General features: G+C 41.3%; 1 protein-coding gene across 1 annotated transcript; it reads left to right on the top strand.

Moving 5' to 3' along the window:
- The first annotated feature begins 818 nt into the window (after positions 1–818).
- Positions 819–10958, top strand: FRRS1L (ferric chelate reductase 1 like). The gene is made up of 5 exons (XM_068195599.1): positions 819–1086; positions 3028–3112; positions 3569–3707; positions 7061–7307; positions 7778–10958. Exons 1-5 carry the CDS (start codon positions 876–878, stop codon positions 7948–7950), a joined length of 855 nt encoding a protein of 284 aa, XP_068051700.1. The 5' UTR covers positions 819–875; the 3' UTR covers positions 7951–10958.
- Positions 10959–11198: the final 240 nt, after the last annotated feature.

The raw sequence follows: 11198 nt of genomic DNA on the forward strand, positions 1-11198 counted from the left end.
ATGCTTAGTTGCAAGTCCAGCCACAGATACCAGAGCCCATGACAACTTTGGAAGCAACCTGGGATTTCCTTCGGTCCTGCCAGGTTTGGAGTATATTGGTATTTCTGCAGTTACATTGTATAAAATACAAAGCAAGAACATGCAATCAGATAGCAAACGCTCACTTCCACGGGGTTTTACCTGAAAACAACGTTAAGTCGCGCTGTGTCTCCAGTCCCATCCCAGAAGTCATTAAAAAGAATAGTAAAAATAAAATAAATTAAAAAAAAAAAAAAACAGCTAAGTTTGCCCGGCAATTACTAAGCAAGATTTATCACGTCCTCTTGAAGCACATGCCAAGAGGCTTTAGTGAATCGAGGCCACGGGTGCAGCCAGGGATGGCTGGGTACTGCCTCTCGACGGCTGTGCCCGGGCTGTGGGAGACGTGTCCGCGGCGGGGTTTCTGCTGGGTGGGGCGCGCTGTGGAATGGGGGAAATCAGTGATCCAGGGAAGGCCACCGCGCAGCCCGTGGGCAGCGGTCCCTGCGGGGAGGGCCCGGTGCTGTGCCTGTGACCGCCCGCGCACCCCGCTCCCGGCGCATCCCTCTCCCGCCGCATCCCGCTCCGAGAGCATCCCGCTCCTAGCGCTTCCCGCTTCCAGCGCATCCCGCACCTAGCGCATCCCTCTCCCGGCGCATCCCGCTCCCGCGCACCCCCGCGCATACGCCGCCCCGACACCTTTTCCCCCCAACACCCTCCCACGCCGTCTCTTCGCCCACCGCCGCGGTTCCTCCGGCACCGCCCGTCCCCGGGGCTGGATCCCCCCGGCCGCCGCCCCCGCTCCCCCGCGGAGCCGCGCTCGGGCGCCGCCGCCTCCCCGCCCCGCCGCCGCCGCCATGGCGGAGCGGAGCCGCGGCGCTCGGCGGCGGCTGCTGCTGCTGCTGCTGCTGCTCCTGGCCGGCTCCGCCGCCAGCCCGGCGGAGGAGGGCGGCGGGCGGCGGGAGGCGGGCGGCGGGGAGCACGGCGAGGAGGCGGCGCGGCACCACGACTCCTCGTACGGCACCTTCGCCAGCGAGTTCTACGACCTGCGCTACCTCTCCGAGGAGGGTGCGGCGGCGGCCGGGGCGAGCGGCGAGGCCGGGCGGGGCGCGGCGGGCGAGGGGCCCGGCGCGGCGGGGGCCGGGATGGAGCGCCGGGCCGGGCCGGGCGGGAGCGGGGGCGGCGGGCGGGAGGCTGTGGCAGCGCTGTTCAGCACGAAGGCCAGCGCCCGCCGCCATCTTCCGCCGGCCCGGCCGCCTCAGCCAGCGCTGCCGCTCGGGGCCGGGGCCGCAGGGGCGCCCGGGTGCCCTGCCCCGCTCTCCGCAGAGCCGCCGCCTCGCTCCACGGGCATCCCCGGACACGGGCAGCCCCGGACACGGGCATTCCCGGACACGGGCATTCCCGGACACGGGCATTCCCGGACACGGGCAGCCCCGGACACGGGCATTCCCGGACACGGGCAGCCCCGGACACGGGCATCCCCGGACACGGGCATTCCCGGACACGGGCAGCCCCAGACACGGGCATTCCCGGACACGGGCATTCCCGGACACGGGCAGCCCCGGACACGGGCAGCCCCAGACACGGGCAGCCCCCCGGGCGGGAGCTCGGGCAGGGGGCCATCATCTTCCCGCAGAGCGGGGCCAGCCGGCGACCCCCTCGCCTTCCCCTCTTCCAAAGCTTTCCGGGCTGGTACCGTAAAAAGGAGTCCTGGGGTTTGTGGGCTTCGAAAGTACGTGTGATGCCCTAAAGTGTCAAGAAGCAGTGTGGTCGTGGGTTTTGGGGTGTTTTTTTTTTTTTTTTTTTTTTTTTTTTTTTTTTTTTTTTTTTTTTTTTTTAATTTACAAATGGCGGAATGTTAAAACACCACTTTTGCGGCTAGGCTGCATGGAAAACCATTTGTTCAATGGATTTCAAAATAAGTAAGGAGTGAGAAAATTGCATGTCCTGTGACCCGTGTTTCAGCAATGTGCCGCTACATTGTGCTGCTGTGAAATTCTGCAAACTTATTTATGCAGGGTAATTTACCTACCCTTGATACAGTTAGTGTAACTGTGATTTACAGCTTACAGCATACTTTCTCCATTATTGTCTGAAATCTAGGGAAGTAAATCAGGGCTCCCGAATGCCCAAAGCTGTGTAGGTCAAAAGATTGGGTGCTGGTGCTGGAAGTAACTTCAGTGTTCATTTTCTACTCAATGAAGCACTTTTCCTACTAAAAGAGTTTCTAGTTCCACAGCTAGCACTTTGGTTTTTATCTGGCTAAGTAAAAGAACATCCTATTAAAATATCTGTGCTTTTGCAACAGACACCAGCTCCCACAAGCCAAGACTGAATAGGTCTGCTAGTAAACTTTCTCACTTTTCCTTTGGTACTATAGTGCAGCAGATGGGATAGCTTGGAATCATAACTCACTGTCTGCTCTTCTGGGTCTGCCTTCACAAGTGATTGAAGGCCATAACTGCAGGCAATTCCCTGCCCTGATAGTCTCTTACCTTTTACTGCAATGTGTGTTTTATTTTACTTCATAAAGGAGGATGTATTATAAGGTCTTTTCAGTATCAATTCCTACAGCTCTGCATCTGGTGCCCTGCCTGCATTTATATCTAATGTTGTCATTTATGGCTAAGGACTCAGTTCCCTTATGGATTTCCTGAGGGGACTGTGAGTGCATAAGGAGAGAGCTGAGCAGAGATCCCTAATTGTTAGTTGACTGCAATAGTCCATGGTCCTGCTGCCTTACATTTAACTTTTGCCCTCCAGCATTCTTTTTCCTCCTTGATGAATGTAGGAAACCTTAGAAAAGTTTTGTTTTCAGTTATTCACTTTACTTTGTTACCTGGATCCAGGTAACAAAGTAGAACAGTGGATTTTGTACATAACAAAGTAGTCACTCATCTGAACAGTTCAGTTATCAGCAAAGTAAATGGTACTGGAAGACCTTCTCTTTAGTATTATTGATTTTAGTCCTTGTATTTTATTTGGTAATAGTTTATTCTGGTCATACAGGTTACCCTTTCCCTACTGCTCCTCCTGTGGACCCATTTGCAAAAATCAGAGTGGATGACTGTGGAAAAACCAAGGGATGCTTCAGGTCAGTCTGAGATAAGAGTGCAGATACCTTTATGTTTAGAGATGCTGACTGATGATACTGGAGACTTTGGTTAGTGTTTCATAGTAATTTTAAAAAATGTTATTTAAAAACATACTGCTATATTATTTGAGGACTCTAGTTTATTTAAGAATACATGTCATAGTTACGGACGTACATATGGTTCTTTCTTGTATTTTCATGAAGCACTTAAAAAAAACGGAGCAAGGAAGGTCAACAGAGTTATATTTTGTTATTCTTTGCTGTACTGTTTGAATACTATACAGTAAAAGAGTAATAATTGCAAACAATTAATGCTACTTTATGTCCAGCAGAATATATGCTTTACTGCCATTATACCAAAATACATTCTTCTATTTTTTTCTTGCAAGATCTTAATTAATTTTCACAGCAGGAAATTTCAAGGAAAAAGTTATGTGTATTTCCAATTCCATTTAGGTATGGTAAACCTGGATGCAATGCAGAGACTTGTGACTACTTCCTAAGTTACCGCAGAATAGGAGCTGATGTTGAATTTGAGTTGAGTGCCGACACAGATGGCTGGGTGGCAGTGGGATTTTCCTCAGACAAGAAAATGGTAAGATATGTACAGTTTTTCATGTTGGCAATATGCACGCTTCCACATGCTAGGATATAAATGGTTTATGTACATTTATATATTTGATCGGTGAGAAACAGAGCATATAAGGTGAAACTGGCTTGCTGAAAACAAAGCACCATTCAGTACCCGCCCTGGGAGCACTGTCTCACAGAAAACTGCTTTATCCTTCCTAACATCTCCTTTCCCTCTTCTCTGAGAACTACAACAGTATTTCAGTTCAGCTCTGAATGTTTGAATGTCACTAGCTTTTTGCCTTTTTATTAGAAAAGCCCTCAGGGATAAGTCAATTCACACAGAAATGTCCTGTTGCGCTTTATGTCAGTGTAATTTGGGCAAAAGACACATCATCAACTGAATAGCAAATGATTTTATTCTTGAGAAAATCAGCTGAATTTCAGCAAATTTTTTCAGAAGTTTTTATTTCACTGCTTAACTTGGGAATTTTTTTTTGTTTCTTTCTCATACCTATGTGTTGTTCCAGGGAAGCCACAATGTGTGAGAAAATGACTCCTGCTAACTTAAACATTTATACTCAAGAAGGCAGTCTTGTTAAAATTTCTTCTCTCTCCTCTGGATTGTTATTGGGTTCTGTTTTATGCCTATTCCTCTACTTTTTAATTCAAAAGCTCCACTTTTCATTGAGTTTCAATGAGCAAAACAGAAACATATAATGTGTGGACTTCAAAAAACATGGGCAATAGATGACTTATGTTTTGTCTGTTATCCTTGGTAAAATGTTCAGGATAAAAATGTATTTTATAGTATAGGTGTTCATGTACAGAAACTCTCCTGTGAATATAGAACAATACTGGACCTATGTCCTAAATCACAAGTCAAAGAAAGGACTGTTTTTTTGCAGTGTTGAAAGTAGCAGTCTGAAAAAATACAGGATTTAGATGTCCTGGGATAGGACCCACAAAAAATTACTTGGAAGACTTGCACTGACATAACAGCATTTTTATGAAGTCCCATCCTCCCAGATTGCTCTCCTCAATTCGCTGTTGTTTACACCTTCTGGGCCCAAAGCTGCAGCAGTGTCCTTGGTTCTCAGCTGGAAAAGGATTGTTTTGTCTAACTAAGCTGTGAAGAGAATTTGCTAACACTTTATATGAAGTTCAGTGTTATATACTAATGCAGTACAGAATCTGAAAAATATGAAAGCTAAAACTTAAGGCATCATTTGACCCAAAATAAGAAATAGGAAGAAAATGTGAGGACAAGTGCTTCTCAATACTACATATGTTTTAATATGACACTGTAAATAAACACAATGACGAAGGTTTTTGTGTCATAAAGTTGATGACACAAGAAACAGTTTGTGGTTTTGATGTAAAGAGCAATTTGGCTTTACAGCCAAAATTTGGGAAGAGTTTAGAATCTTGCCAATCAATATAGGTACTCAGCAGGGTTTTCAAAGCAGCTCAGCACCTTTAAGTATTTGTCCCCAAGCTATCAGATTGTGTTACCAGTTTGTACCTCTGAGGTACCTGCAGTGAACCCCAGGGTCCCACTGCCCTCCTCTCATCAGTCACTTGGAAAGCAGGCACAGCAAGCAGCAGGTTAAGTTTCGGCTTCTGGTGAAAAGAAAAAAGGAAGTGTTAAGTAAAAGGTTGTGCTTCCAGATTTGCTCTACATATCATGTAATGCCCATAAGTCAGCTGGGCTAAACCAGCTAGCATCTCTTTTCCTCTCTGGCTCTCCTGCTGACTTCATCTTTTTCTTAACTTCCAGGATGTTTTGGTGTCCTGGGATGCACAGGCTTAGATGATAAAATGGCTCTGGGTCAAAACAACTTAGCTCTGAGAAATGGGTTGTGCTTTGGAGGCCGTAATGAAAATGGTTTGGCCTGGATAGCTTCAGAAATTAAGGGAAAAAAAAAAACAAAACTACTTTGTGTCCTCAATAGATTTTTTTTTAAGTCCTGTGACCTATTTCTTTGTCTCAAATAACGTTATGCTTTTCTACTTTCAGGTTTTTGTGTCTTGGCAGGATTTTGAAATGTCATTCCATTAATTGAGATTTAAAATGCTTTTTTCTTTCCTTTTGTTTTTCTTTCTTCAGTGTAAAAACACCTTTATTTTTGCCTCTTTGTACTTAAGAATGAGGGATTTTTGCTTAGAAGTATAAAAGGTAAACCTGGGAAATAAGTTATGGAGAGCAAAGATAGTCTCACAACAGAGGCTGGAAAGGTCTGCAGCAGCACCAAGGTGCAGAAACTGTTCAAGCATGTGTTTTACCTAGTTGTCCCCTCTTTCCACTCACTTCTGGCACATCTTTTACAAATGCACATTGCAATATTCCCATAGTGCTGAAATATGCCCTTTTCCTCTCTTTTCCCTGTAATAAAGGACGGAGGGATGATCACACTAGTAAGCACCATGTCTTTCATCAGTATGACACAACAGAAAGATATGGGGGGAGTAGAGCTTGTGGTTAATACAGCGCTGATAGCTGTGGCACTCATCCAGCTTGGATAGTGTTCTAATGGCTCTTGGTGCTAAGGCTTCTATAAGATAGTACTCCTGAAGTTCATGCTCATCCCTGTGCTCTACCACTCTGTCAGTCACCTTGAGTAACTATTCCAGCAACTGCTTTAGTATTTCGATGAATGACCTTTACAAATAAGGGGCTCCTTCTTCCTTCTTTCTCTTGGTTGTTTGGTGGCTGTTTATGCTAAGTGAAGAAGTATATATTGATTACTTTTTTTTTTTTTTTTGTATCTTGTGGTATACTGTATTCTGTTGTTACAACATTTCTTATAAGAAATAAGAGATATGGGAAATTATGTTCCCTAAGAAATTATGAGAAGAGATTAGAAAATACTTACTGTAATTGATGCTATTTTTTCCCATATGTAGAAGGTTTTTTTCCTCTGTCTCACTAAAGTATATTGGTTTTCTGTCCATGATTTGATGCAGTGGATTTTGTACACATCAGGGATTCAAGACTGCAACATTTTATGAAGCAGTATGCCAGAACTTCACAAATGACAAAAGAAAACAGCCCTCCACAGATCAATTAATTATATGATGTCAGAGTGATATCATATCCTACAAATATATGTTAAGTAAAATAACTTTTAGAAAGATCCAAAAGAGAATTCAGAGATAGTAAAGGTATGTAACTATTACTACCCACTTAACATCCTTTTCAATCTTACTGAAGACATCTGGTTAGGGATACAAATATTTGTGTATATATAACTTGGAAAGAAGGAAAGAGCATCCCAGGTCTTGATCAGCTTTGAATAATTAAAATTATATACATAAATGAGGAAGTGTTTTATGACCCTTTTGTTTTCCATCTTCAAATTTTTTTTAACCTTGTAGGGAGGAGATGATGTTATGGCTTGTGTTCATGATGATAATGGAAGAGTCCGAATACAGCACTTCTATAATGTTGGTCAGTGGGCTAAAGAAATCCAGAGAAATCCTGCTAGAGATGAGGAAGGAGTTTTTGAAAACAATCGTGTAACGTGTCGATTCAAGCGTCCTGTCTATGTTCCCCGAGAAGAAACCATCGTAGATTTGCACTTGAGTTGGTACTACCTGTTTGCTTGGGGTCCAGCAATCCAGGGTAAGTTGATCTTACCAACTGAGTTGATGTGCCAAAATTGATAAATGTCTTTCAATTACATGATTCTTATTAGACGCACCCTCCCCCCACCCCCCCACTTTTTTTTTAATGAACTTAAAATTCTGGCAGCATGAGGCTTAAAAATGGATAAAAAGAAAGACAGGAGTCCAACATGTCTTGTTTTCTTGGCTATATATCTACTATCCCCACTTCATAAAGCTGAATTTAGAAGAACTTCTTAACTAGAAGTTCATAATTCATTTGAAGGATGTTTGTTGTTTACTTGAATTTCATTTGTTTTATTCAGAAATTTCATTTCAGAAAGCAAAGAAATGAGCCTACTCCCTGACACTGTAACATTGCATGCTTCCACGGGTTTAAAAATTACCTGTCTGCCTACCTGTTTCTTCAGTAGAGTTATAGAAAAAATTGTATCTGACGTTATTTCTTTCTGTCCTTACCTGCTAAAGGTTCTATTACCCGTCATGATATTGACTCTCCACCCGTGTCAGAGCGTGTTGTCAGTATTTACAAGTACGAAGATATTTTCATGCCTTCGGCTGCCTATCAGACCTTCTCTTCTCCATTCTGCTTGCTCCTTATTGTTGCACTGACCTTCTATTTATTGATGGGAACCCCATGACCAATGGAAAATAGCAAGAATTTGGCAGTGGAAGTTTCTCAGGATGGATGGCTATATGGATGGACAATGCATTTTTCTTTTGGAATTGATATCACATCACCATCCTCATCTAGCTGAGGATCATCTAGCTTTTGAACATAGCTTCTCAGAAGAGTGAAATAACCATCTCCCTTGAGTGGCAGAGTGGTGACAAATCAATTAAGAAAATCAGTGAATACATAGGAGAATTTTTTTCAGTGTTGTGATTACTTGCTTAAGGAAAATGAGACTTTTGTAAAATCAGTGTGTGTGTGTTTGTGTGTTTGGGAGGGGTGCCTGTATGTGTGTTTAGGTGAATTTAGTGATGGACATCTTATCAAATAACAAAATTGCCTTCCATATTGCTACAAAAAAGCAAATTTGGGAAAACACTGCAGTGCTGTTTGGTACTTCTAGAGCAGAGAGCACTTCTCCAAGTGCAGTTTCTAATCTTAAGATCTGGAAACCAACACAGCAGTATAAAAGCTGTCCTTCAGTAGTGGATAGTTCTCCCAGTTTTTTGTTTTTTTTTTTTTTTTTTTTTTTTTTTTATATTTATCAAAGTGTACTTGCTGTAGTACTTTCCAAAACTAAACTTGTATATTCAAGCGTTAGCATGATATTCTTTTTCAACAGAAAGAGGTGATGAATGTCTTCATTGTGTTTCAATAGCCTTTTTGAAAGAAATACCTACTTCTTTAAAGAGTGAGGTATAAAGTTATTTAGACAAGGGGTAGGGAGATTAAACCAATATAAATTCTCCATATATAGTGTAAAACCATGCAGTTGTAAAACATGCAGAATATAAAAGTTCCCAACAAGCCATAGGATGTCCTCCTAATAGATTAAATCAATTTTTCTCTTTTTATGAAAAAAAAATTGCTGTCCTGTAAATATACTTTTAAGTAATTGTGCAGTAGTATGAAGTAATCTCTTCTTCTGTGTTGTATGCCACTAAATCCTATTCATGTTAAGGGTGACTGTGGGCAGCTGGTGTTACCTTACAAATAAATATAAATGAGATTACTTGTAAGGAGAGACAGGGATGAATAAGAACAGCAGTATCTTTTGTTCATCAAACCACTGCTAAAATATAGGTATTGTGGAAAAAAGATGAGCTAAAAAGGAAATATATTAGCTGTTTTTATCACCAATAAATAGCACAAGAGGAATGCTAAATATTACAGAGATGAAAAGTGTCAAAATGCATTATGAGCCACAGAATATAATAAAAAATTAGAGTGAAGAATTTCTGTTCTTCACATAATAGGAAGTGTATGACATGTTTACATGTAGCAGTCAATTGTGTTTAGGTGAGGTTACTCATTCACTTTCCCAGGTACACTAAAATTCTACTTAAGTAGAATTAAAGTTTAAGTAGTGCCAAAGTTTTATCTAATGTGATGCACTTGAGGACTCTCTAACATAGAATCTGGTAAAGTAGATGTAATGCAACTCCTTTCTATTCTCATTGCTGCATGGAGTATAAAATGATTAATTAGCTTGGTTGGGTTTGCATCATTATTCACAGATTGATGTCTGTAGACTTAAGTATTTATAGGCTTAGAATTATTCAAACCTATGCTTAAGGTATATGAATTAGATTAAAGATGAACTTATCTTCATAACAAACACTTGATCCCTATTTCAAAAGATTGATTAATATTTTATATTTTCACTGATGTCTTTAAGGATTTGTTCACTTAAAATTACTGGACTAGAGTTCAGGAAAGGGAAGAGAAATTCAGAAGTGAACTTCTAAAGCATACAGTAGCTTTATTTAGTATAAATTACTTCTCTCAGGTTGGTTAACTTACTCATCATCTGATCAAGTAGAGACCACCTAATAAGGTCTGCTTTGGCCCACAACAGCTGTGTAGTTTAGCCTTAAGATTGGCTGGAGCAGATAAGCAGAAGCCTGGATAATGAGCTTTACATTCAGCAAACAGGTGAAGTGAAGAAATCACTAGGGTAAATTCTTTCACTCAGGCAGCTGAGATATTGTAGTTCTTTCTCAGAGCCTGAGGATTGCTTTAGTTTATGGCTTGGTTTTTACTGTTTCAGCCATTTACTTGATTACCCACTAAAGGGCTAATTTAATAATTTAAAGGTACTGAACTTGGATGGAAACCCAGTTTGGCTTCTCTTTTCTTCTTTAATAGAGCTCTGGATTTAAGATAGCCTGGTTGGACCTGAGCATGCAGGTATGTTATAGTTGACAATAATAATACCAAGGTAAAATTGTGTGACAGCTGTCAGTCTGCTTGTGACATATATGGAGTCAGATGTGGTTAAAGTTCAGGATTTGAAGCAAGAGCAAAGTATTTTACATTATTTTTTATTCCTTTTTCAGATTACTTCAGTGTGCTGTCTTTTTGTCATCATATTTTTCTCTTGTTGAAGTACTAGCAGAAATGTGCACTTCTAAAAAATCTTTCGCCTAAGCTTCACAGTACTTAATTAGCCTAATAAAGTGTTTCTAATCAAAAGGGAGGAAATAAAAGGCCACAGGAAGCAGCAAAACAATCTATTAACTGGCATTTAAATGGATGGTTGAGTTTAGCAATGAGTTTATCTAAGAGTTCCTCTTCACAGTGGGAAAATCAGGACTGTGCAATTCTAGTTGACAAACAATGACGGCATGAGTATCTAGAAGTTGGTAGTTGGGATGAAATTTGAGGAGAGAAAGGTTATAAGGGAAATGTGGTATGTAAGTTTGTATGCTGCTTGGTAAGTCTTAACATTTGAGTGGGCATAGTAACTTGTGATGGAGACTATTTTGGTTTTCACATGTTGTCTTCTTGTTTTTCTTTTTAATATTGAAAAGCAGGATTTATCCCTGTTACACAAAGTTACTATAAAGTACTAGACTTCAAAGTAATTTTTAATTGATTATGGCATTGCAAAGATTTTTTGTTTTATTATTTTTTCTAATTGTCTGGTACTAACACAAACTAGAAGAAAAGGTATGATTTGGAAAAGGAGGCAGATATTTCCCTCTCCAAGTAATTTGTTGTTTCTTTAGTGTGATTACTACCAAAAAAACTATTAAAGAACACATTTTCCAAGTGCTTTAATTTTAAGAATTTCTTGCTGCAGAGTGACTTCATACAGAGGCATTAAGTTTAGAGAGGGCATTTTTAGAGTATGGTGGTGTTTGGAAATTTGACTGTGGTTACTAATTAGAAAGATTTTTTTTGCATAATTTTTTTCCATTTCTGGTATCAAAT

This window comes from Anomalospiza imberbis, chromosome 1, assembly GCF_031753505.1.
Source record: "Anomalospiza imberbis isolate Cuckoo-Finch-1a 21T00152 chromosome 1, ASM3175350v1, whole genome shotgun sequence".
Lineage (NCBI taxonomy): Eukaryota > Metazoa > Chordata > Aves > Passeriformes > Viduidae > Anomalospiza > Anomalospiza imberbis.